The 27423-nt window shown below is 48.3% G+C and overlaps 1 protein-coding gene across 2 annotated transcripts in view; it reads left to right on the top strand.

Annotated features, from left to right (window-relative positions):
- Positions 1–27423, top strand: part of LOC140390091 (protein phosphatase 1 regulatory subunit 1C-like) — a 224968-nt gene that overhangs the window by 73677 nt on the left and 123868 nt on the right. For both annotated transcript variants that reach the window (XM_072474994.1, XM_072474995.1), the window contains exon 2: positions 26952–27018. In XM_072474994.1, the coding sequence (XP_072331095.1) occupies positions 26952–27018 (67 nt within the window). The remainder of the gene's footprint in view (positions 1–26951; positions 27019–27423) is intronic.

The following is a 27423-nucleotide window of genomic DNA, read 5'->3' as shown; positions in this document are numbered from 1 at the left end:
TGATGGAGCCCACGAGGGAACAGGCCATTCTGGACTTAGTGTTATGTAATGAGCCAGAATTGATTAAAAATCTTAAAGTAAGGGAACACTTAGGAGGCAGTGATCATAATATGGTAGAATTCAATCTCCAATTTGAAAGAAAGAAGGTAGAATCAGATGTAAAGGTGTTACAGTTAAATAAAGGTAACTACAGGGGCATGAGGCAACTGACGAAAATCGACTGGGAGCAGTGGAACAGCAACGGCAGGAGTTTCTGCGAGTAATTGAGGACACAGTACAGAGGTTCATCCCAAAGAAAAGAAAGGTTATCAGAGGGGGGATTAGGCAAAGGAAGTTAGGGAATGCATCAAAGCAAAAGAGAAAGCCTATAACGTGGCAAAGTGTAGTGGGAAGTCAGAAGATTGGGAAGGCTACAAAAACAAACAGAGGATAACAAAGAGAGAAATAAGGAAAGAGAGGATCAAATATAAAGGTAGGCTAGCCAGTAACATTAGGAATGATAGTAAAAGTTTCTTTAAATACATTAAAAACAAACGGGAGGCAAAAGTAGACATTGGGCCGCTCCAAAATGACGCTGGTAATCTGGTGATGGGAGACAAGGAAATAGCTGAGGAACTAAATAAGTACTTTGCGTCAGTCTTCACAGAAGAAGACATGAGTAATATCCCAACAATTCAGGAGAGTCAGGCGGCAGAGTTGAATATGGTAACCATCACAAAGGAGAAAGTGCTAGAGAAACGAAGTCTAAAAATTGATAAATCTCCAGGCCCAGATGGGCTACATCCTAGAGTTCTGAAGGAGATAGCTGAAGGAATAGTGGAGGTGTTAGTTATGATCTTTCAAAAGTCACTGGAGTCAGGGAAAGTCCTAGAGGATTGGAAAATCGCTGTTGTAACCCTCCTGTTCAAGAAGGGAACAAGGAAAAAGATGGAAAATTATAGGCCAATTAGCCTAACCTCGGTTGTTGGCAAGATTCTAGAATCCATTGTTAAGGATGAGACTTCTAAATTCTTGGAAGTGCAGGGTCGGATTAGGACAAGTCAGCATGGATTTAGTAAGGGGAGGTCGTGCCTGACAAACCTGTTAGAGTTCTTTGAAGAGATAACAAATAGGTTAGACCAAGGAGAGCCAATGGATGTTATCTATCTTGACTTCCAAAAGGCCTTTGATAAGGTGCCTCGCGGGAGACTGCTGAGTAAAATAAGGGCCCATGGTATTCGAGGCAAGGTACTAACATGGATTGACGATTGGCTGTCAGCCAGAAGGCAGAGAGTTGGGATAAAAGGTTCTTTTTCGGAATGGCAACCGGTGACGAGTGGTGTCCCGCAGGGTTCAGTGTTGGGGCCACAGCTGTTCTCTTTATATATTAACGATCTAGGTGATGGGATTGGGGGCATTCTGGCTAAATTTGCCGATGATACAAAGATAGGTGGAGGGGCAGGTAGTATGGAGGAGGTGTGTAGGCTGCAGAAAGATTTAGACAGTTTAGGAGAGTGGTCCAAGAAATGGCTGATGAAATTCAACGTGGGCAAGTGCGAGGTCTTGCACTTTGGAAAAAAGAATAGAGGCATGGACTATTTTCTAAACGGTGACAAAATTCATAATGCTGAAGTGCAAAGGGACTTGGGAGTCCTAGTCCAGGATTCTCTGAAGGTAAATTTGCAGGTTGAGTCCATAATTAAGAAAGCAAATGCAATGTTGTCATTCATCTCAAGAGGCTTGGAATATAAAAGCAGTAATTCACTTCTGAAGCTTTATAAAGCATTAGTTAGGCCCCATTTAGAATACTGTGAGCAATTTTGGGCCCCACACCTCAGGAAGGACATACTGGCACTGGAGCGGGTCCAGCAGAGATTCACACGGATGATCCCAGGAATGGTAGGCCTAACATACGATGAACGTCTGAGGATCCTAGGATTATATTCATTGGAGTTTAGGAGGTTGAGGGGAGATCTCATAGAAACTTACAAGATAATGAATGGCTTAGATAGGGTGGAAGTAGGGAAGTTGTTTCCATTAGCAGGGGAGACGAGGACCCGGGGGCACAGCCTTAGAATAAAAGGGAGTCTCTTTAGAACAGAGATGAGGAGAAATTTCTTCAGCCAGAGAGTGGTGGGTCTGTGGAATTCATTGCTACAGAGGGCGGTGGAGGCCGGGACGTTGACTGTCTTTAAGACAGAAGTTGATAAATTCTTGATTTCTCGAGGAATTAAGGACTATGGAGAGAGGGCGGGTAAATGGAGTTGAAATCAGCCATGATTGAATGGTGGAGTGGACTCGATGGGCCGAATGGCCTTACTTCCACTCCTATGTCTTATGGTCTTATGGTCTTATGGTGAAGCTGAGATTCTATGGCACTGTTGGAGGGGTGGTACTGAGAAACTGTGGCACTGTTGGAGGGGTGGTACTGAGAAACTGTGGCACTGTTGGAGGGGTGGTACTGAGAAACTGCGGCACTGTTGGAGGGGTGGTACTGAGAAACTGAGGCACTGTTGGAGGGGTGGTACTGAGAAACTGTGGCACTGTCGGAGAGGTGGTACTGAGAAACTGCGGCACTGTTGGAGGGGTGGTACTGAGAAACTGTGGCATTGTTGGAGGGGTGGTACTGAGAAACTGTGGCATTGTTGGAGGGGTGGTACTGAGAAACTGGCATTGTTGGAGGGGTGGTACTGAGAAACTGCGGCATTGTTGGAGGGGTGGTACTGAGAAACTGAGGCACTGTTGGAGGGGAAGCATTGAGATACTGCGGCACTGTTGGAGGGGTTTACTGAGAAACTGCGGCATTGTTGGAGGGGTGTTACTGAGAAACTGAGGCACTGTTGGAGGGGTGGTACTGAGAAACTGAGGCACTGTTGGAGGGGAAGCACTGAGATACTGCGGCACTGTTGGAGGGGTTTACTGAGAAACTGCGGCATTGTTGGAGGGGTGTTACAGAGAAACTGCGGCATTGTTGGAGGGGTTTACTGAGAAACTGAGGCACTGTTGGAGGGGTTTACTGAGAAACTGTGGCACTGTTGGAGGGGTGTTACTGAGAAACTGCGGCACTGTTGGAGGGGTTTACTGAGAAACTGAGGCATTGTTGGAGGGGTTTACTGAGAAACTGCGGCACAATTGGAGGGGAAGCACTGAGAAACTGTGGCACTGTTGGAGGGGAGCTACTGAGATACTGCGGCACTGTTGGAGGGGAAGCACTGAGAAACTGTGGCACTGTTGGAGGGGAGCTACTGAGAAACTGTGGCACTGTTGGAGGGGAGCTACTGAGATACTGCGCCACTGTTGGAGGGTTGTTACTGAGAAATTGCGGCACTGTTGGAGGGGAGCTACGGAGATACTGCGCCACTGTTGGAGGGTTGTTACTGAGAAACTGCGTCACTGTTGGAGGGGTGTTACTGAGAAACAGTGGCATTTTTGGAGGGGTGGTACTGAGAAACTGTGGCACTGTTGGAGGGGTGGTACTGAGAAACTGTGGCATTGTTGGAGGGGTGGTACTGAGAAACTGAGGCATTGTTGGAGGGGTGGTACTGAGAAACTGGCATTGTTGGAGGGGTGGTACTGAGAAACTGCGGCATTGTTGGAGGGGTGGTACTGAGAAACTGAGGCACTGTTGGAGGGGTGGTACTGAGATACTGCGGCATTGTTGGAGGGGTTTACTGAGAAACTGCGGCATTGTTGGAGGGGTTTACTGAGAAACTGCGGCATTGTTGGAGGGGAAGCACTGAGAAACTGCGGCACTGTTGGAGGGGTGGTACTGAGAAACTGAGGCATTGTTGGAGGGGTGGTACTGAGAAACTGAGGCATTGTTGGAGGGGTTTACTGAGAAACTGCGGCATTGTTGGAGGGGAAGCACTGAGAAACTGCGGCACTGTTGGAGGGGTGGTACTGAGAAACTGTGGCACTGTTGGAGGGGAAGCACTGAGAAACTGTGGCACTGTTGGAGGGGAAGCACTGAGATACTGCGGCACTGTTGGAGGGGTGGTACTGAGAAACTGTGGCACTGTTGGAGGGGAAGCACTGAGAAACTGCGGCATTGTTGGAGGGGTGGTACTGAGAAACTGTGGCATTGTTGGAGGGGTGTTACTGAGAAACTGTGGCACTGTTGGAGGGTTGGTACTGAGAAACTGCGGCACTGTTGGAGGGTTGGTACTGAGAAACTGAGGCACTGTTGGAGGGGTTTACTGAGAAACTGAGGCACTGTTGGAGGGGTTTACTGAGAAACTGAGGCACTGTTGGAGGGGTGTTACTGAGAAACTGCGGCATTGTTGGAGGGGTGGTACTGAGAAACTGTGGCACTGTTGGAGGGGAAGCACTGAGAAACTGTGGCACTGTTGGAGGGGAAGCACTGAGAAACTGTGGCACTGTTGGAGGGGAAGCACTGAGAAACTGTGGCACTGTTGGAGGGGAAGCACTGAGAAACTGTGGCACTGTTGGAGGGGTTTACTGAGAAACTGCGGCATTGTTGGAGGGGTGGTACTGAGAAACTGTGGCACTGTTGGAGGGGAAGCACTGAGAAACTGTGGCACTGTTGGAGGGGAAGCACTGAGAAACTGTGGCACTGTTGGAGGGGAAGCACTGAGAAACTGTGGCGCTGTTGGAGGGGTTTACTGAGAAACTGCGGCACAGTTGGAGGGGTGTTACTGAGAAACTGCGGCACAATTGGAGGGGAAGCACTGAGAAACTGCGGCACTGTTGGAGGGGAAGCACTGAGATACTGCGGCACTGTTGGAGGGGTTTACTGAGAAACTGCGGCATTGTTGGAGGGGTGGTACTGAGAAACTGTGGCACTGTTGGAGGGGTGTTACAGAGAAACTGCGGCATTGTTGGAGGGGTGGTACTGAGAAACTGTGGCACTGTTGGAGGTGTGGTACTGAGAAACTGTGGCACTGTTGGAGGGGAAGCACTGAGAAACTGTGGCATTGTTGGGGGGGTGTTACTGAGAAACTGTGGCACTGTTGGAGGGGAAGCACTGAGAAACTGAGGCACTGTTGGAGGGGTTTACTGAGAAACTGAGGCACTGTTGGAGGGGTTTACTGAGAAACTGCGGCATTGTTGGAGGGGAAGCACTGAGAAACTGTGGCACTGTTGGAGGGGTTTACTGAGAAACTGAGGCACTGTTGGAGGGGTTTACTGAGAAACTGCGGCATTGTTGGAGGGGAAGCACTGAGAAACTGTGGCACTGTTGGAGGGGAAGCATTGAGAAACTGCGGCACTGTTGGAGGGTTGTTACTGAGAAACTGTGGCACTGTTGGAGGGGAGCTACTGAGATACTGCGCCACTGTTGGAGGGTTGTTACTGAGAAACTGCGGCACTGTTGGAGGGTTGTTACTGAGAAACTGCGGCACAATTGGAGGGGAAGCACTGAGATACTGCGGCACTGTTGGAGGGGTGTTACTGAGAAACTGCGGCACTGTTGGAGGGGTGTTACTGAGAAACTGCGGCACTGTTGGAGGGGTGTTACTGAGAAACTGCGGCACTGTTGGAGGGGAGCTACTGAGATACTGCGCCACTGTTGGAGGGTTGTTACTGAGAAACTGCGGCACTGTTGGAGGGTTGTTACTGAGAAACTGCGGCACAATTGGAGGGGAAGCACTGAGAAACTGCGACACTGTTTGAGGGGTGTTACTGAGAAACAGTGGCATTTTTGGAGGGGGTGGTACTGAGAAACAGTGGCATTTTTGGAGGGGGTGGTACTGAGAAACTGTGGCACTGTTGTGGGGTGGTACTGAGAAACAGTGGCATTGTTGGAGGGGTGGCACTGGGAAACTGTGGCATTGTTGGAGGGGTGGTACTGAGAAACTGTGGCATTGTTGGAGGGGTGGCACTGGGAAACTGTGGCATTGTTGGAGGGGTGGTACTGAGAAACTGTGGCACTGTTGGAGGGGTGGTACTGAGAAACTGTGGCACTGTTGGAGTGGTGGTACTGAGAAACTGTGGCACTGTTGCAGGGGTGGTACTGAGAAACTGTGGCACTGTTGGAGGGGTGGTACTGAGAAACTGTGGCACTGTTGGAGGGTTGGTACTGAGAAACTGTGGCACTGTTGGAGGGGTAGTACTGAGAAACTGTGGCACTGTTGGAGGGGTGGTACTGAGAAACTGCACCACTGTTGTGGGATGGGACTGAGAAACTGTGGCACTGTTGGAGGGGTGGTACTGAGAAACTGTGGCATTGTTGGAGGGGTGGTACTGAGAAACTGTGGCATTGTTGGAGGGGGTGGTACTGAGAAACTGTGGCACTGTTGTGGGGTGGTACTGAGAAGCTGTGGCATTGTTGGACGGGTGGTACTGGGAAACTGTGGCACTGTTGTGGGGTGGTACTGAGAAACTGTGGCATTATTGGACGGGTGGTACTGGGAAACTGTGGCATTGTTGGAGGGGTGGCACTGAGAAACTGTGGCATTGTTGGAGGGGTGGTACTGAGAAACTGTGGCACTGTTGTGGGGTGGTACTGAGAAACTGTGGCATTGTTGGACGGGTGGTACTGGGAAACTGTGGCATTGTTGGAGGGGTGGTACTGAGAAACTGTGGCACTGTTGTGGGGTGGTACTGAGAAACTGTGGCATTGTTGGACGGGTGATAATGGGAAAATGTGGCACTGTTGTGGGGTGGTACTGAGAAACTGTGGCATTGTTGGACGGGTGGTACTGGGAAACTGTGGCATTGTTGGAGGTGTGGTACTGAGAAACTGTGGCATTGTTGGAGGGGTGGTACTGAGAAACTGTGGCACTGTTGGAGGGGTGGTACTGGGAAACTGTGTCATTGTTGGAGGGGTGGTACTGAGAAATTGTGGCATTGTTGGAGGGGTGGTACTGAGAAACTGCGGCATTGTTGGAGGGGTGATACTGAGAAACTGTGGCATCATTGGAGGGGCGGTACTGAGAAACTGTGGCATTGTTGGAGGGGTGGTACTGAGAAACTGTGGCATTGTTGGTGGGGTGATACTGGGAAACTGTGGCACTGTTGGAGAGGTGGTACTGAGAAACTGTGGCATTGTTGGAGGGGTGGTACTGAGAAACTGTGGCACTGTTGTGGGGTGGTACTGAGAAACTGGGGCATTGTTGGAGAGGTGGTACTGAGAAACTGTGGCATTGTTGGAGGGGTGGTACTGAGAAACTGTGGCACTGTTGTGGGGTGGTACTGAGAAACTGTGGCACTTTTGGAGGGTTGGTCCTGAGAAACTGTGGCATTGTGAGAGTGGTGGTACTGAGAAACTGCGGCACTCTTGTGGGGTGGTCCTGAGACACTACGCACTGTTGGAGCGGTGGTACTGAGCCACTACGGCACTGTTGGAGGGGTGGTACTGAGAAACTGTGGCATTGTTGGAAGGGTGGTACTGAGAAACTGTGGCATTATTGGAAGGGTGGTACTGAGAAACTGTGGCATTGTTGGAGGGGTGGTACTGAGAAACTGTGGCATTGTTGGAAGGGTGGTACTGAGAAACTCTGGCATTGTTGGAAGGGTGGTACTGAGAAACTGTGGCATTGTTGGAAGGGTGGTACTGAGAAACTGTGGCACGGTTGGAGAGGTGGTACTGAGAAACTGTGGCACTGTTGGAGGGGTGGTACTGAGAAACTGTGGCACTGTTGGAGGGGTGGTACTGAGAAACTGTGGCATTGTTGGAGGGGTAGTACTGAGAAACTGTGGCGCTGTTGTAGGGGTGGTACTGAGAAACTGTGGCACTGTTGTGGGATGGTTCTGAGAAACTGTGGCATTGTTGGAGGGGTGGTACTGAGAAACTGTGGCACTGTTGGAGGGGTGGTACTGAGAAACTGTGGCGCTGTTGGAGGGGTGGTACTGAGAAACTGTGGCACTGTTGTGGGATGGTTCTGAGAAACTGTGGCATTGTTGGAGGGGTGGTACTGAGAAACTGTGGCATTGTTAGAGGGGTGGTACTGAGAAACTGTGGCATTGTTGGAGGGGTGATACTGGGAAACTGTGGCACTGTTGGAGGGGTGTTACTGAGAAACTGTGGCATTGTTGGTGGCGGTGGTACTGAGAAACTGTGGCACTGTTGGACGGGTGGTACTGGGAAACTGTGGCATTGTTGGAGGGGTGGTACTGAGAAACTGTGGCACTGTTGGAGGGGTGGTACTGAGAAACTGTGGCATTGTTGGAGGGGTGGTACTGAGAAACTGTGGCATTGTTAGAGGGGTGGTACTGAGAAACTGTGGCATTGTTGGAGGGGTGATACTGGGAAACTGTGGCATTGTTGGAGGGGTGGTACTGAGAAACTGTGGCATTGTTGGAGGGGTGATAATGGGAAACTGTGGCATTGTTGGAGGGGTGGTACTGACAAACTGTGGCATTGTTGGAGAGGTGGTACTGAGAAACTGTGGCATTGTTGGAAGGGTGGTACTGAGAAACTGTGGCACTGTTGGAGAGGTGGTACTGAGAAACTGTGGCACTGTTGGAGGGGTGGTACTGAGAAACTGTGGCACTGTTGGAGGGGTGGTACTGAGAAACTGTGGCATTGTTGGAGGGGTAGTACTGAGAAACTGTGGCGCTGTTGGAGGGGTGGTACTGAGAAACTGTGGCACTGTTGGAGGGGTGGTACTGAGAAACTGTGGCACTGTTGTGGGATGGTTCTGAGAAACTGTGGCACTGTTGGAGGGGTGGTACTGAGAAACTGAGGCACTGTTGGAGGGGTGGTACTGAGAAACTGTGGCACTGTTGGAGGGGTGGTACTGAGAAACTGTGGCATTGTTAGAGGGGTGGTACTGAGAAACTGTGGCATTGTTGGAGGGGTGATACTGAGAAACTGTGGCATTGTTGGAGAGGTGGTACTGAGAAACTGTGGCATTGTTGGAGAGGTGGTACTGAGAAACTGTGGCACTGTTGGAGGGGTGTTACAGAGAAACTGTGGCATTGTTAGAGGGGTGTTACTGAGAAACTGTGGCATTGTTGGAGGGGTGATACTGGGAAACTGTGGCATTGTTAGAGGGGTGGTACTGAGAAACTGTGGCATTGTTGGAGGGGTGATACTGGGAAACTGTGGCATTGTTGGAGGGGTGGTACTGAGAAACTGTGGCATTGTTAGAGGGGTGGTACTGAGAAACTGTGGCATTGTTGGAGGGGTGATACTGGGAAACTGTGGCACTGTTGGAGGGGTGTTACTGAGAAACTGTGGCATTGTTGGTGGCGGTGGTACTGAGAAACTGTGGCACTGTTGGACGGGTGGTACTGGGAAACTGTGGCATTGTTGGAGGGGTGGTACTGAGAAACTGTGGCACTGTTGGAGGGGTGATACTGGGAAACTGTGGCATTGTTGGAGGGGTGGTACTGAGAAACTGTGGCATTGTTAGAGGGGTGGTACTGAGAAACTGTGGCATTGTTGGAGGGGTGATACTGGGAAACTGTGGCACTGTTGGAGAGGTGGTACTGAGAAACTGTGGCATTGTTGGAGGGGTGGTACTGACAAACTGTGGCATTGTTGGAGAGGTGGTACTGAGAAACTGTGGCATTGTTGGAGGGGTGATAATGGGAAACTGTGGCATTGTTGGAGGGGTGGTACTGACAAACTGTGGCATTGTTGGAGAGGTGGTACTGAGAAACTGTGGCATTGTTGGAGGGGTGATACTGGGAAACTGTGGCATTGTTGGAGGGGTATTACTGAGAAACTGCGGCATTGTTGGAGAGGTGGTACTGAGAAACTGTGGCATTGTTGGAGGTGTGGTACTGAGAAACTGTGGCATTGTTGGAGGGGTGGTACTGAGAAACTGTGTCACTGTTGGAGGGGTGATACTGGGAAACTGTGGCATTGTTGGAGAGGTGGTACTGAGAAACTGTGGCATTGTTGGAGGTGTGGTACTGAGAAACTGTGGCATTGTTGGAGGGGTGGTACTGAGAAACTGTGGGACTGTTGTGGGGTGGTACTGAGAAACTGCGGCACTTTTGGAGGGGAGCTACTGAGATACTGCGCCACTATTGGAGGGTTGTTACTAAGAAACTGCAGCACTGTTGGAGGGTTGTTACTAAGAAACTGCAGCACTGTTGGAGGGTTGTTACTGAGAAACTGCGGCACAATTGGAGGGGAAGCACTGAGATACTGCGTCACTGTTGGAGGGGTGGTACTGAGAAACTGCTGCACTCTTGGACGGGTGGCACTGAGATACTGCGACACTGTTTGAGGGGTGTTACTGAGAAACAGTGGCATTTTTGGAGGGGTGGTACTGATAAACTGTGGCATTTTGGGAGGGGTGGTACTGAGAAACTGTGGCATTGTTGGAGGGGGTGGTACTGAGAAACTGTGGCACTGTTGTGGGGTGGTACTGAGAAACTGTGGCATTGTTGGAGGGGTGGCACTGGGAAACTGTGGCATTGTTGGAGGGGTGGTACTGAGAAACTGTGGCACTGTTGGAGGGTTGGTACTGAGAAACTGTGGCATTGTTGGATGGGTGGTACTGGGAAACTGTGGCATTGTTGGAGCGGTGGTACTGAGAAACTGTGGCACAATTGGAGGGGTGGTACTGAGAATCTGTGGCACTGTTGGAGGGTTGGTACTGAGAAACTGTAGCACTGTTGGAGGGGTGGTACTGAGAAACTGTGGCATTTTTGGAGGGGTGGTACTGAGAAACTGTGGCATTGTTGGAGGGGTGGTACTGAGAAACTGTGGCATTGTTGGAGAGGTGGTACTGAGAAACTGTGGCATTGTTGGAGGGGTGGTACTGAGAAACTGTGGCATTGTTGGAGGGGTGATACTGAGAAACTGTGGCACTGTTGTGAGGTGGTACTGAGAAACTGTGTCACTTTTGGAGGGTTGGTCCTGAGAAACTGTGGCATTGTGAGAGGGGTGGTACTGAGAAACTGCGGCACTCTCTTGGGGTGGTACTGAGACACTACGCACTGTTGGAGCGGTGGTACTGAGACACTACGGCACTGTTGGAGGGGTGGCACTGAGAAACTGTGGCATTGTTGGAAGGGTGGTACTGAGAAACTGTGGCATTGTTGGAAGGGTGGTACTGAGAAACTGTGGCATTGTTGGAGGGGTGGTACTGAGAAACTGTGGCATTGTTGGGGGGTTGGTACTGAGAAACTGTGGCACTGTTGTGGGGTGGTACTGAGAAACTGTGGCACTGTTGTGGGGTGGTACTGAGAAACTGTGGCATTGTTGGAGGGGTGGTACTGAGAAACTGTGGCACTGTTGGAGGGGTGGTACTGAGAAACTGTGGCATTGTTGGGGGGTTGGTACTGAGAAACTGTGGCACTGTTGTGGTGTGGTACTGAGAAACTGTGGCACTGTTGTGGGGTGGTACTGAGAAACTGTGGCATTGTTGGACGGGTGGTACTGGGAAACTGTGGCACTGTTGGAGGGGTGGTACTGAGAAACTGTGGCATTGTTGGAGGGGTGGTACTGAGAAACTGTGGCATTGTTGGAGGGGTGGTACTGAGAAACTGTGGCACTGTTGGAGAGGTGGTACTGAGAAACTGTGGCATTATTGGAGGGGTGTTACTGAGAAACTGTGGCATTGTTGGAGGGGTGGTACTGAGAAACTGTGGCATTGTTGGGGGGGTGGTACTGAGAAACTGTGGCATTGTTGGAGGGGTGGTACTGAGAAACTGTGGCACTGTTGGAGGGGTGGTACTGAGAAACTGTGGCATTGTTGGGGGGTTGGTACTGAGAAACTGTGGCACTGTTGTGGTGTGGTACTGAGAAACTGTGGCACTGTTGTGGGGTGGTACTGAGAAACTGTGGCATTGTTGGACGGGTGGTACTGGGAAACTGTGGCACTGTTGGAGGGGTGGTACTGAGAAACTGTGGCATTGTTGGAGGGGTGGTACTGAGAAACTGTGGCATTGTTGGAGGGGTGGTACTGAGAAACTGTGGCACTGTTGGAGAGGTGGTACTGAGAAACTGTGGCATTATTGGAGGTGTGTTACTGAGAAACTGTGGCATTGTTGGAGGGGTGATACTGGGAAACTGTGGCACTGTTGGAGAGGTGGTACTGAGAAACTGTGGCATTGTTGGAGGGGTGGTACTGAGAAACTGTGGCACTGTTGTGGGGTGGTACTGAGAAACTGTGGCACTGTTGTGGGGTGGTACTGAGAAACTGTGGCACTTTTGGAGGGTTGGTCCTGAGAAACTGTGGCATTGTTGGTGGGGGTGGTACTGAGAAACTGTGGCACTGTTGTGGGGTGGTACTGAGAAACTGTGGCATTGTTGGTGGGGGTGGTACTGAGAAACTGTGGCACTGTTGTGGGGTGGTACTGAGAAACTGTGGCACTGTCGGAGAGGTGGTACTGAGAAACTGTGGCATTGTTGGACGGGTGGTACTGGGAAACTGTGGCACTGTTGGAGGGGTGGTACTGAGAAACTGTGGCATTGTTGGAGGGGTGGTACTGAGAAACTGTGGCATTGTTGGAGGGGTGGTACTGAGAAACTGTGGCATTGTTGGACGGGTGGTACTGAGAAACTGTGGCACTGTTGGAGGGGTGGTACTGAGAAACTGTGGCATTGTTGGAGGGGTGGTACTGAGAAACTGTGGCATTGTTGGAGGGGTGGTACTGAGAAACTGTGGCATTGTTGGAGGGGTGGTACTGAGAAACTGTGGCATTGTTGGAGGGGTGGTACTGAGAAACTGTGGCACTGTTGGACGGGTGGTACTGAGAAACTGTGGCATTGTTGGAGGGGTGGTACTGAGAAACTGTGGCATTGTTGGAGGGGTGGTACTGAGAAACTGTGGCATTGTTGGACGGGTGGTACTGAGAAACTGTGGCATTGTTGGACGGGTGGTACTGAGAAACTGTGGCACTGTTGGAGGGGTGGTACTGAGAAACTGTGGCATTGTTGGAGGGGTGATACTGGGAAACTGTGGCACTGTTGGAGAGGTGTTACTGAGAAACTGTGGCATTATTGGAGGGGTGGTACTGAGAAACTGTGGCATTGTTGGAGGGGTGATACTGGGAAACTGTGGCACTGTTGGAGAGGTGGTACTGAGAAACTGTGGCATTGTTGGAGGGGTGGTACTGTGAAACTGTGGCATTGTTGGAGGGGTGATACTGGGAAACTGTGGCACTGTTGGAGGGGTGGTACTGAGAAACTGTGGCATTGTTGGAGGGGTGGTACTGAGAAACTGTGGCATTGTTGGAGAGGTGGTACTGAGAAACTGTGGCATTGTTGGAGAGGTGGTACCGAGAAACTGTGGCATTGTTGGAGGGGTGGTACTGAGAAACTGTGGCATTGTTGGAGAGGTGGTACTGAGAAACTGTGGCACTGTTGGAGGGGTGGTACTGAGAAACTGTGGCATTGTTGGAGGGGTGGTACTGAGAAACTGTGGCATTGTTGGAGGGGTGGTACTGAGAAACTGCGGCACTGTTGGAGGGGTGGTACTGAGACACTACGCACTGTTGGAGCGGTGGTACTGAGACACTACGGCACTGTTGGAGGGGTGGTACAGATAAACTGTGGCATTGTTGGAAGGGTGGTACTGAGAAACAGTGGCATTGTTGGAGGGTTGGTACTGAGAAACTGTGGCACTGTTGTGGGGTGGTACTGAGAAACTGTGGCACTGTTGTGGGGTGGTACTGAGAAACTGTGGCATTGTTGGAAGGGTGGTACTGAGAAACTTTGGCATTGTTGGAGGGTTGGTACTGAGAAACTGTGGCATTGTTGGAGGGGTGGTACTGAGACACTGTGGCATTGTTGGAGGGGTGGTACTGGGAAACTGTGGCACTGTTAGAGCGGTGGTACTGAGAAACTGTGGCATTGTTGGAGGGGTGGTACTGAGAAACTGCGGCACTGTTGGAGGGGTGGTACTGAGACACTACGGCACTGTTAGAGCGGTGGTACTGAGAAACTGCGGCACTGTTGGATGGGTGGTACTGAGAAACTGTGGCATTGTTGGAGGGGTGGTACTGAGAAACTGTGGCACTGTTGTGGGGTGGTACTGAGAAACTGTGGCACTTTTGGAGTGGTGTTTCTGAGAAACTATGTCACTGTTCGAGGGGTAGTACTGAGAAACTATGGCACTGTTCGAGGGTTGGTACTGAGAAACTGCGGCACAATTGGAGGTCTGGTACTGAGAAACAGCGGTACTGTTGGAGTGATTGTATTCAGACTGTTCAGCACTTTTGGATTGGTAGTACTGAAATCATTCGGCACTCTTGGAGGGGTGGTACTGAGAGACTGTCGCACTGTTAGAGGGCTTGCTTTGAGGGACAAGCCTGTGGATACTGCTTACAATAATTGCTGAAATTAAGAATAGTCATTCAGCTGATTCTCAGCGAAACTTGCCTTAGTTTAAGACATCTTATGACATGACATAATGTAAAAGGACCTTTGCCATATTATTTCCTGGAACAGATTAATGATTTTTTATAAACTGTTGCATGAATGCTCTGTGTTTTAAAAGAACATCAACAGTAAATGCTGGCAGGATGTTCACCCAAGGATGACTGGTGGTGGTATTTGTGGTGGTGGTGGTGGTGGTGGGGACGAGGTGGGGGAGGGGAAATGGAGAGCGTGATGTGTGGGAGGAGATATGCAACCATAAGAAAAAAGAGTAGAAGTTACGAATCAGCCATTGAATGTCATCATTTATTGGCTTCAAATCTATTTTTGTCGCAGGCAACAAATCCCTTGAATAAATGAAAACAAATAAATTAGTGAGTGTCAGCATTAAATTACACTGGATCAGGAGGTTTGACACCACACACACAGCTCATTGACATGTGTTCCCCACTTTGTCATTTGAACATCAAAAACAGCAGATTTCTAAGGAGGGGGACACAGATCATGAACATATTGGCACAAGGTGCCCGAAAAGTTGAAATCTTTCTCTGCGTCGACAGGGGTTATATCCGGACAATGATCAGCAGAAACCTATTTTCTAAACTACATGCTTCTCAAAGTCACGCCCGCATGGTATTGGTACATACCGCCCCGCCCAAAGTTAAAAAACAAACAATAAAAGCCACTCAATCAGTCTGATTTCAGGAGCTGATAAGCATTTATTTTTCACCTGTATTAACTATGGGTACAACATAATTCAAAACATTTCACAAAACGTTTTGCATACATTTGAAAGAACAGCTGAATTTCAAATCAGATGACCTCGGCTTAGTTTTATGTTGTGAATTCATTTCAGTATGTTTCAACATTAAATCCTCAATTAGAATACTATAATTTATCCTGTGCATATGTTGAGCAAATAAAACCCAGAATATAATTTATTGAATCACCTGCACATTGGAACGGTGGATGGTGTAGTGTGAGATTTATTACTTATCTAAACTGTGGTATAACTGTCCTTGGAGGATTTGATGTACCATTGTAGAATAGTATTTGCTCATTATCTATCCCTTGTTCTCACTGCCATGAGAGTCTTCCTGTAAGACCATAAGACCATAAGACGTAGGGGTAGAATTAGGCAACTCATAGAATCATAGAACTATGACCATAAGACCATAAGACATAGGAGTAGAATTAGGCCACTCAGCCCATCGAGTCTGCTCCACCATTCAATCATTGCTGACTGTTATGGGCCAGGGTTTAGAGAACCCCAAAGTGTACCATGGAGTTCACCTGACCCACGATTTTTACCAGGTTGTGGTATGGGGAGCACACGGCCCACTCTACTGGTGTGGTGCAGCAGAAATTTAAAGGTAATTTTTAAAGCAAAACAATGTTTATTCTATGAACTCAATTAACCTTTTTAAAACATACAGTGAGCATCTTAGCAACCATCAATTGAAGTACACCCTCCAAAGAATACAACACTCTAAGTATTCCTTAAACTTTCCTTTTAATACCCATAAGACAAAAGAATCCTTTTCACAGAAGCACATCAGGTTTAAATTCTCTACTGAGAACAGTTACCATGTTGAAATCACCAAGTGGACATTCATAAGCTTGTAGAGATTCACACACAACCTGCTGTGATTGCAGCTTCTCCAAAACTAAAATGAAACAAAAAAACGACAGACACACCCTAGCTTTTCCTCAAAGCGAAACTAAAAAGCAGAGCCAGAGCCAGAGCCACCCACACTCTGACATCACTGCAGCGACTTGAGCAGACAAACATTTCTTAAAGTGACATTCCCATGACACTGGCATATTTCTCATCCCCACTCTCCTGCCTTGTCCCCATAACCCCTGATCCCCTTATTAAGCATGAAACTCTCTGTCTCTGTCTGAACAACACTCAATGATTTGGCCTCAATAGCCAAATTCCACAGATTCATCCCCTCTGTCTGAAGAAATTCCTCCTTATCTCAGTTTTAAAGGATAGTCCCTTTAGTCTGAGATTGTGCCCTTTGATTCTGGTTTTCCTACAAGTGGAAACATCCTCTCCATGTCCACTCTATCCAGGCCTCGCAGTATGCTGTTTCAATAAGATCCCCCCGCATCCTTCTAAACTCCTGCGAATACAGACCCAGGGTCCTCAATCGCTCCTCAAATGACAAGCTCTTCATTCCAGGGAACATTCTTGTGAATCTCCTCTGGACGTTTTCCAAGGCCAGCACATCCTTCCTTAGATACTGTAAAGAGAGAATTATTCTGCTCTGTTTGTAACTGGAATTGATTTTTGACACTAAAAAAAAGAATCATTTTTTAAAGAATTTGCCTGACTGGAATATTGCTCTCAGTGAAATAAAGAATTCAAACCTCTTAAAAGTTTAATTGCTTAGGTTTGGAACCACAGCATCTATTTATTTGTTTTATGTGACATTCCTGAATTATAGAACAGTCCAAATTCCACTTATAAAATCACAGTACACATTCAGAATATTGTAAAAGAGAATATTGCCAAAGGTTGTTAGATATTACAAAATTCAAGTGTTCTTTACGCAACAATATACATGAGAATAATTATTAGTTCCCATTTGATTTACCAATAACTCGCATTGGCTTCGCCAATTAAACTTGCAACAATTGACTGGAGGCCCAGAATGTCAGATAGGCTGGTAACAACTCAAGTTGCATATAGGGGGTAAGAGAATGCAAAATAAACAGGAAATAGATTGGAGATTGAGATGCTGCAGACACTAGACATAATAAAGGAGGAACTGGAGACAAAGACATTTTCAGACACCTGGCTTAATACCCATATGTTGTTAACTTGTTAAACCATTTTGGATTGGATTGGATTTGGATTGGATTTGTCTATTGTCACGTGTACCGAGGTACAGTGAAAAGTATTTTTCTGCGAGCAGCTCAACAGATCATTAAGTACATGAGAAGAAAAGGGAATAAAAGAAAATACATAATAGGGCAACACAAGGTATACAATGAAGCTACATAAGCACTGGCATCGGATGAAGCATACAGGGTGTAGTGTTAATGAGGTCAGTCCATAAGAGGGTCATTTAGGAGTCTGGTGACAGTGGGGAAGAAGCTGTTTTTGAGTCTGTTCGTGCGTGTTCTCGGACTTCTGTATCTCCTGCCCGATGGAAGAAGTTGGAAGAGTGAGTAAGCCGGATGGGAGGGATCTTTGATTATGCTGCCCGCTTTCCCCAGGCAGCGGGAGGTGTAGATGGAGTCAATGGATGGGAGGCAGGTTCGTGTGATGGACTGGGCGGTGTTCACGACTCTCTGACGTTTCTTGCGGTCCTGGGCCAAGCAGTTGCCATACTAGGCTGTGATGCAGCTCGATAGGATGCTTTCTATGGTGCATCTGTAAAAGTTGGTAAGGGTCAATGTGGACATGCCAAATTTCATTAGTTTCCTGAGGAAGTATAGGTGCTGTTGTGCTTTCTTGGTGGTAGCGTCGACGTGGGTGGACCAGGACAGATTTTTGGAGATGTGCACCCCTAGGAATTTGAAATTGCTAACCACCTCCATCTCGGCCCCGTTGATGCTGACAGGGGTGTGTACAGTACTTTGCTTCCTGAAGTCAATTACCAGCTCTTTAGTTTTGCTGGCATTGAGGGAGAGATTGTTGTCGCTACACCACTCCACTAGGTTCTCTATCTCCCTCCTGTATTCGGACTCATCGTTATTCGAGATCCGGCCCACTATGGTCGTATCGTCAGCAAACTTGTAGATGGAGTTGGAACCAAGTTTTGCCACGCAGTCGTGTGTGTACAGGGAGTAAACCATATATCCATATATCCACATGGGACACAACCGACAGAATACCCTTCGTCGTCCAGTACTTTCCCGGAGCGGAGAAACTACGACATCTTCTTCACAGCCTTCAACACGTCATCGATGAAGCTGAACATCTTGCCAAGGTCATCCCCACACCCCCAATACCTGCCTTCAAACAACCGTGCAACCTCAAACAAACGATTGTTTGCAGCAAACTACCCAGCGTTCAGAACAGTGACCACGACACCACACAACCCTGCCATAGCAATCTCTGCAAGGCGTGCCAGATTATCGACATGGATACCACCATTACACGTGAGAACACCACCCACCAGGTACGCGGTACATACTCGTGCGACTCGGCCAACGTTGTCTACCTCATACGCTGCAGGAAAGGATATCCCGAAGCGTGATACGTTGGCGAGACCATGCAGACTCTGCGACAACGAATGAACGGACATCGCGCGACAATCACCAGGCAGGAATGTTCCCTTCCAGTCGGGGAACACTTCAGCAGTTAAGGGCATTCAGCCTCTGATCTCCGGGTAAGCGTTCTCCAAGGCGGCCTTCAGGACGCGCGGCAACGCAGAATCGCCGAGCAGAAACCTATAGCCAAGTTCCGCTACATGAGTGTGGCCTCAACCGGGACCTGGGATTCATGTCGCATTACATTCATCCCCCACCATCTGGCCTGCGAAGTCCTACTAACTGTCCTGGCTTGACACAATTCACACCTTTTTAACCTGGGGTTACCCCATCTCTGGATCTGTAAAGATTTAATCACCTGCTAATGCTCGCATTCCAAGCATTGTTTGGCATCTTTGAATTTGTCTATATATGTGTTTCTGGATCAGACCTCTTCATTCACCTGAGGAAGGAGCAGCGCTCTGAAAGCTAGTGATATCGAAACAAACCTGTTGGACTTTAACCTGGTGTTGTGAGACTTCTTACCATATATCCATATGGTTCATAGAACACCTAAAGTGCAGAAGGCGGCCATTCGGGCCATTGAGTCTGCGCCATCCCTCCAAACCACGTCAAAAAGAAAAAGGAGACTTTTGTACGGTCTAGAAGGCCAGCCGAAATCCTTGGGGAGCATAAAGAAAGTAGGAAGGTACTGAAGCGGGAATTAGAAGGGCTCGGACGGGTCATGAAAAGTCCGTTGCATGTATGATTAAGGTGAATCCCAAAACTTTTTATTCATATGTAAGAAGTAAGAGGGTGGCCAGGGAAAGGATTGGATCACTTAATGACAGTGGGGCTAATCTATATGTTGAGCCAGAGAAAATGGGCGAGGTAGTAAATGAGTACTTTGCATCAGTGTTTACCAAAGAAAGGGACGTTGTGGAAGATTGTTCTTGGGTAGGGTGTGTGCACAGCCTGGGTCATGTTGACATTGAAAAGGAGGCAATATTGGATCTTCTAAAAGATATTAAGGTCTTTACAAGTCTCCTGGGCCGGATGGGATTTACCCCAGAATCCTGAGGGAAGCAAGGGAAGAAATTGTTGGGGCTTTGACTACATTGACTACAGGTGAGATCCCAGAGAACTGGAGAATAGCTAATGTGGTACCGCTGTTTAAGAAATGTAGCAGGGATCAGTCTGTAAACTATAGGCTGGTGAACCTCATATCGGTAGTAGGCAAATTATTGGAGAGAATTCTCAGGGACAGGATTTATACCCATTAGGAAACAAATAGAACAAAGAACAAAGAAATGTACAGCACAGGAATAGGCCCTTCGGCCCTCCAAGACTGCACCAACCATGCTGCCCGACTAAACTACAATCTTCTACACTTCCTGGGTCCGTATCCCTCTATTCCCATCCGATTCATGTATTTGTCAAGATGCCCCTTAAATGTCACTATCGTCCCTGCTTCCACCACCTCCTCCGGTAGCGAGTTCCAGGCACCCACTACCCTCTGTGTAAAAAACTTGCCTCGTACATCTACTCTAAACCTTGCCCCTCGCACCTTAAACCTATGCCCCCTAGTAATTGACCCCTCTACCCTGGGGAAAAGCCTCTGACTATCCACTCTGTCTATGCCCCTCGTAATTTTGTAGACCTCTATCAGATCGCCCCTCAACCTCCGTCGTTCCAGTGAGAACAAACCGAGTTTATTCAATCGCTCCACATAGCTAATGCCCTCCATACCAGGCAACATTCTGGTAAATCTCTTCTGCACCCTCTCTAAAGCCTCCACATCCTTCTGGTAATGTAGCGACCAGAATTGAACACTTTAATCCAAGTGTGGCCGAACTAAGGTTTTATACAGCTGCAACATGACTTGCCAATTCTTATACTCAATGCCCCGACCAATGAAGGCAAGCATGCGTATGCCTTCTTGACTACCTTCTCCACCTGTGTTGCCCCTTTCAGTGACCTGTGGACCTGTACTCCTAGATCTCTTTGACTTTCAATACTCTTGAGGGTTCTACCATTCACTGTATATTCCCTACCTGCATTAGACCTTCCAAAATGCATTACCTCACATTTGTCCGGATTAAACTCCATCTGCCATCTCTCCGCCCAAGTCTCCAAACAATCTAAATCCTGCTGTATCCTCTGACAGTCCTCATCGCGATCCGCAATTCCACCAACCTTTGTGTCGTCTGCAAACTTACTAATCAGACCAGTTACATTTTCCTCCAAATCATTTATATATACTACAAACAGCAAAGCTCCCAGCACTGATCCCTGCGGAACACCACTGGTCACAGCCCTCCAATTAGAAAAGAATCCTTCCATTGCTACTCTCTGCCTTCTATGACCTAGCCAGTTCTGTATCCACCTTGCCAGCTCACCCCTGATCCCGTGTGACTTCACCTTTTGTACTAGTCTACCATGAGGGACCTTGTAAAAGGCCTTACTGAAGTCCATATAGACAACATCCACTGCCCTACCTACATCAATCATCTTTGTGACCTCCTCAAAAAACTATCAAGTTAGTGAGACACGACCTCCCCTTCACAAAACCATGCTGCCTCTCACTAATACGTCCATTGGCTTCCAAATGGGAGTAGATCCTGTCTCAAATAATTCTCTCCAGTAATTTCCCTACCACTGAAGTAAGGCTCACCAGCCTGTAGTTCCCTGGATTATCCTTGCTACCCTTCTTAAACAGAGGAACAACATTGGCTATTCTTTAGTCCTCCGGGACATCACCTGAAGACAGTGAGCATTCAAAGATGTCTGTCAATTTCCTCTCCAGCCTCCTTCAGTATTCTGGGGTAGATCCCATCAGGCCCTGGGGACTTATCTACCTTAATATTTTTTAAGACGCCCAACACCTCGTCTTTTGGATCTCAATGTGACCCAGGCTATCTACACACCCTTCTCCAGACTCAACATCTACAAATTCCATCTCTTTGGTGAATATTGATGCAAAGTATTCATTTAGTACCTCGCCCATTTCCTCTGGCTCCACACATAGATTCCCTTGCCTACCCTTCAGTGGGCCAACCCTTTCCCTGGCTACCCTCTTGCTTTTTATGTCTGTGTAAAAAGCCTTGGGATTTTCCTTAACCCTATTTGCCAATGACTTTTCATGACCTCTTCTAGCCCTCCTGACTCCTTGCTTAAGTTCCTTCCTACTTTCCTTATATTCCACACAGGCTTCGTCTGTTCCCAGCCTTTTAGCCCTGACAAATGTCTTCTTTTTCTTTTTGACGAGGCCTACAATATCTCTCGTTATCCAAGGTTCCCGAAAATTTCCGTATTTATCCTTCTTCCTCGCAGGAACATGCCGGTCCTGAATTCCTTTCAACTGACACTTGAAAGCCTCCCACATGTCAGATGATGATTTGCCCTCAAACATCCGCCCCCAATCTAGGTTCTTCAGTTCCCGCCTAATATTGTTATAATTAGCCTTCCCCCAATTTAGCACATTCACCCTAGGACCACTCTTATCCTTGTCCACCAGCACTTTAAAACTTACTGAATTGTGGTCACTGTTCCCAAAATGCTCCCCTACTGAAACTTCTACCACCTGGCCGGGCTCATTCCCCAATGCCAGGTCCAGTACCGCCCCTTCCCTAGTTGGACTGTCTACATATTGTTTTAAGAAGCCCTCCTGGATGCTCCTTACAAACTCTGCCCCGTCTAAGCCCCTGGCACGAAGTGAGTCCCAGTCAATAGTGGGGAAGTTGAAGTCTCCCATCACCACAACCCTGTTGTTTTTACTCTTTTCCAAAATCAGTCTACCTATCTGCTCCTCTATCTCCCGCTGGGTGTTGGGAGGCCTGTAGTAAACCCCCAACATTGTGACTGCACCCTTCTTATTCCTGATCTCTACCCATATAGCCTCACTGCCCTCCGAGGTGTCCTCCCGCAGTACAGCTGTAATATTCTCCCTAACCAGTAGCGCAACTCCCACTGTCCCTATTCCCTAGTTCTCCCTCAATGCTCTCACCTTCTGACCTATTGCTCCCGTGCCCACCCCCCTGCCATACTAGTTTAAACACTCCCGTGTGACACGAGCAAACCTCGCGGCCAGGATATTTATGCCTCTGCGGTTTAGATGCAACCCATCCTTCTTATATAGGTCACACCTGCCCCGGAAGAGCTCCCAGTGGTCCAGATAATGGAAACCCTCCCTCCTACACCAGCTGTTTAGCCACGTGTTTAGCTGCTCTATCTTCCTATTTCTAGCCTCATTGGCACGTGGCACAGGGAGTAATCCCGAGATTACAACCCTCGAGGTCCTGTCTTTTAACTTACTGCCTAGCTCCCTGAACTCCTACTGCAGGACCTCATGCCCCTTCCTGCCTATGTCGTTAGTACCAATATGTACAACGACCTCTGCCTGTTTGCCCTCCCCCTTCAGGATGCCCTCTACCCGTTCGGAGACATCCTGGACCCTGGTACCAGGGAGGCAACATACCATCCTGTAGTCTCTTTCACGTCCACAGAAGCGCCTATCTGTGCCCCTGACTATAGAGTTCCCTATTACTATTGCTCTTCTGTGCTTTGACCCTCCCTTCTGAACATCAGAGCCAGCCGTGGTGCCACTGCTCTGGCTGCTGCTGTTTTCCCTCACTACCCTCTGAGGACACCTCCCATATTACAGCTGTGATATTCTCCCTAACCAGTAGCTCAACTCCACCACCCCTTTTACATCCCCCTCTATCCCGCCTGAAACATCTAACTCCTGGAACGTTTAGCTGCCAATCCTGCCCTTCCCACAACCAGGTCTCTGTAATGGCAACAACATCATAGTTCCAAGTGCTCATCCAAGCTCTAAGTTCATCTGTCTTACCCGTAATACTTCTTGCATTAAAACATGCACTTCAGGCCACCAGACCCGCTGTGTTCAGCAACTTCTCCCTGTCTGCTCTGCCTCAGAGCCACACTGTCCCTATTCCCTAGTTCTCCCTCAATGCTCTCACCTTCTGACCTATTGCTCCCGTGCCCACCCCCCTGCCATACTAGTTTAAACCCTCCCGTGTGGCACTATCAAACCTCGCTGCCAGGATATCTATGCCTCTCCAGTTCAGATGCAACCCGTAGTACAGCTGTGATATCCTCCCTAACCAGTAGCGCAACTCCACCACCCCTTTTACATTCCCCTCTATCCCGCCTGAAACATCTAAATCCTGGAACATTTAGCTGCCAATCCTGCCCTTCCCTCAACCAGGTCTCTGTAATGGCAACAACATCATAGTTCCAAGTACTCATCCAAGCTCTAAGTTCATCTGCCTTCCCCGTAATACTTCTTGCATTAAAACATATGCACTTCAGGCCACTAGACCCGCTGTGTTCAGCAACTTCTCCCTGCCTGCTCTGCCTCAGAGCCACACTGTCCCACGGTCACACCTGCCCCGGAAGAGCTCCCAGTGGTCCAGAAAACGGAAACCCTCCCTCCTACACCAGCTGTTTAGCCACAGGTTTAGCTGCTCTATCTTCCTATTTCTAGCCTCACTGGCACGTGGCACAGGGAGTAATCCCAAGATTACAACCCTCGAGGTCCTGTCTTTTAACTTTCTGCCTAGCTCCCTGAACTCCTGCTGCAGGACCTCATGCCCCTTCCTGCCTATGTCATTAGTACCAATATGTACAACGACCTCTGCCTGTTTGCCCTCCCCCTTCAGGATGCCCTCTACCCGTTCGGAGACATCCTGGACCCTGGCACCAGGGAGGCAACATACCATCCTGTAGTCTCTTTCACGTCCACAGAAGCGCCTATCCGTGCCCCTGACTATAGAGTCCCCTATTACTGTTGCTCTTCTGCGCTTCGACCCTCCCTTCTGAACACCAGAGCCAGCCGTGGTGCCACTGCTCTGGCTGCTGCTGTTTTCCCCTGATAGGCTATCCCCTCCCCGACAGTATCCAAAGGGGTATACCTGTTCGAGAGGGGGACAGCCACTGGGGATTCCTGCACTGACTGCCTGCCCTTTTTGGTGGTTACCCATTTCTCTGCCTGCACCTTGGGTGTGACCACATTTATATAACTGCTATCTATGACGCTTTCCGCCACCTGCATGCTCCTAAGTGCATCCAATTGCTGCTCCAACCGAACCATGCGGTCTGTGAGGAGCTCCAGTTGGGTGCACTTTCGGCAGATTAAGCCATCCGGGACGGTGGAAGCCTCCTGGACCTGCCACATCTCACAGTCAGAGCACTGCACCCCTCTAACTGACATTCCGTCAATTAATTCGTAAATTAAAGTTTAAAGTTTTTTTTAAATTTTAAAAGAAAAAAAAATTACTGTTAACTATCTGTTTCCTAGCACTAGATTTCTACTATAAATGTGAAAGCTAAATATAGTACTCTCCGATCTCTGGCTTAGATACCCCTCTAAATTATAATTAAGTAATTATGTTTAATTAGTTACCAATGCTTAATCTTTTTAATTTAGTGTCGATTCCCAACCAGCCACTCAGGTCACAGCTTTTCTGTGATGTCCCTTCAGTTCCCGCCCCCCCCCCCCCCCCCCCCCGCCCCACACACACAATGAGAAAAGGTAATAAAAGTAAAAATGAGTAAAAATCACTTACTTACCTTCTGAGGGGTCAGATGTTCTCAGGTTCTCTCCCTGACAGAGACTGCTCCTCCTCCTCCAAACGGCTCCCGAAACTAGGCCGCGATCTTTTTAAATCTCTGCTCCGACTCGCAGCTCCGGCGCTTTTTAAATCTCCGCTCCGAGTCGCAGCTCCCGCGCTTTTTAAATCTCCGCTCCGACTCGCAGCTCCCGCGCTTTTTAAATGGACACATAAGCGATGGTTCTGTGAGGGGGAGGTCGTGCCTCACTAACTTGATCGAGTTTTTTGAGGAGGGGCCAAAGATGATTGATGAGGGGAGGGCGGATGTTGTTTACATGGACATTAGTGAAGCCTTTGACAAGGTGCCTCATGTCAGACAGGTACAAAAGGTGAAGTCACACGGGATCAGAGGTGAGGTGGTAAGATGGATACAGAACTGGCTCGGTCACAGAAGGCAAAGGGTAGCAGTAGAAGGGTGTTTTTTTCTGAATGGAAGGTTGTGACTAGTGGTATTCCACAGGGATCTGTGCTGGGGCCTCTGTTGTTTGTAGTGTACATAAACGATTTGGAGGAATATGTAGCCGATCTGATTAGTAAGTTTGCGGATGACGCCAAGATTGGTGGAGTCGCAGATAGCGTTGAGGATTTTCAGAAGATACAGCAGGACATAGATAGGTTGGAGACTTGAACAGAGAAATGGCAAATTGAGTTGAATCCAGACAAATGTGAAGTAATGCACATAGAGGGGAAATATACCATAAATGGCAAAACCCTTAGGCATATCGGAAGTCAGAGAGCTCTGGGCGTGCAGGTCCACAGATCTTTGAAGGTGGCAACACAAGTGGACAAGGTAGTCAAAAAAGCATATGGAATGCTTGTCTTCATTGGATAGGGCATTGAGTATAAAAACTGGCAAGTCATGCTACAATTGTATAGAACCTTGGTATATTGCGCACAATTCTGATCGGCACACTACCAAAAGGATGTGTAGGGCTTTGGTGAGGGTGCAGAGGAGAGTTACCAGAATGTTGCCTAGTCTGGAGGGTGTTAGCTATGTGGAGAGGTTGAATAGACTTGGACTGTTTTCATTCGAAAGACAGAGATTGAGGAATGACCTGATAGAGGTCTAGAAGATTGTGAGGGGAATGGATAGATGGATGGGTAGGTACACTTTCCCAGGGTGGAGGGGTCAGTCACCAGGGGGCATAGATTTAAGGTCCGTGGGGCAAAATTAAGAGATGTGCGAGGCAGGTTTTTTATGAAGAGGGTGGTGAGTGCCTGGAACGCGTTGCCAGGGGAGGTTGTGGAAGCAGATACATTAACGGCATTCAAAAAGCATCTTGACAAACACATGGATAGGATGGGTACAGCACAAGGAAGTGCTGAGGGTTTTGGCAAAGGTTGGTATCATGGCTGGTGCGGTCTTGGAGGGCCGAAGGGCCTGTTCCTGTGCTGTATTGTTCTTTGTTCTTTGTTCTTTGAACGTGCAAACTCCACACAGTCTCCTAAGGACAGAATGAAGCCTGTGTCCCTGATGTTGATCACCTAGGTCTGGATTCTCCGGTTCTCCAGCTGTGTATTCCTCGGTGGCGCCAGTCGCTGGCGGCAGGATTGTCTTACTGCCGCTTATCAATGGGATTTCCCAAAGAAGCCACCTCACTCGCTGGGAAACCTGAGGGTGTGACATGCTGCCAGAAGGAAAGGTTAATTGCCCTTATATCCAATGACTGATGATTGGGCTGGATGTTTGGTTGAGTTAGATCAATCAAAAGCCCTGGAATTATCTCAATTGTTATGACCTGAGCATCGTGTATTTACTTTTATCTCCCATTCGGCACTGTGACCGTGAACGGGGGAATTCTGTTCATTATTGCATTTCTTGTGCATAAGGTGCTTCAAACAATTCATAAATATGGGGGAACCTGAAGCTTCTTTCTTTGCTCTTTCAGATACGAAGACGAAGGCCAACTCCAGCAATTCTGATGATACCGCATCAATATTTCTCTGGCACACCAGGTAATCGTACCAAACATTTGCTGAGGGATAGTCTCAACTAAATAACTTTAAATACATCATGCCTTTTTGGCCTTGGGCACAAGTCCAAATATGATTATATTATTCACATTTATTTGTGAAATCAGCTACCACAGCCCTTTCAATTCACTTTCACGCTTCTGATGATTCTACATGTGAAACTAAATCAACTCCTCTTCCATATAGTGCCTTTGACAATGAGTTGGTAACATGCTCTCTGATCATTGACCCATTAACTCTCCTTTATGAATTACGTGCCTGGTGCAAGACTTGTAGCATGTTCAATTCTTGGACTGCGAAGTGCTTGTTACAGTTCAAGCTGCACATACGCCTCACAATCAATATCGGGGAAGTATTAACATCTGTCCGGATATGCTATGTTATAAT

The sequence above is a fragment of the Scyliorhinus torazame genome, chromosome 14 (genome assembly GCF_047496885.1).
Source record: "Scyliorhinus torazame isolate Kashiwa2021f chromosome 14, sScyTor2.1, whole genome shotgun sequence".
NCBI lineage: Eukaryota > Metazoa > Chordata > Chondrichthyes > Carcharhiniformes > Scyliorhinidae > Scyliorhinus > Scyliorhinus torazame.
The sequence above is the reverse complement of the archived record's forward strand: the minus strand, read 5'-3'. Positions and strand labels throughout refer to the sequence as shown.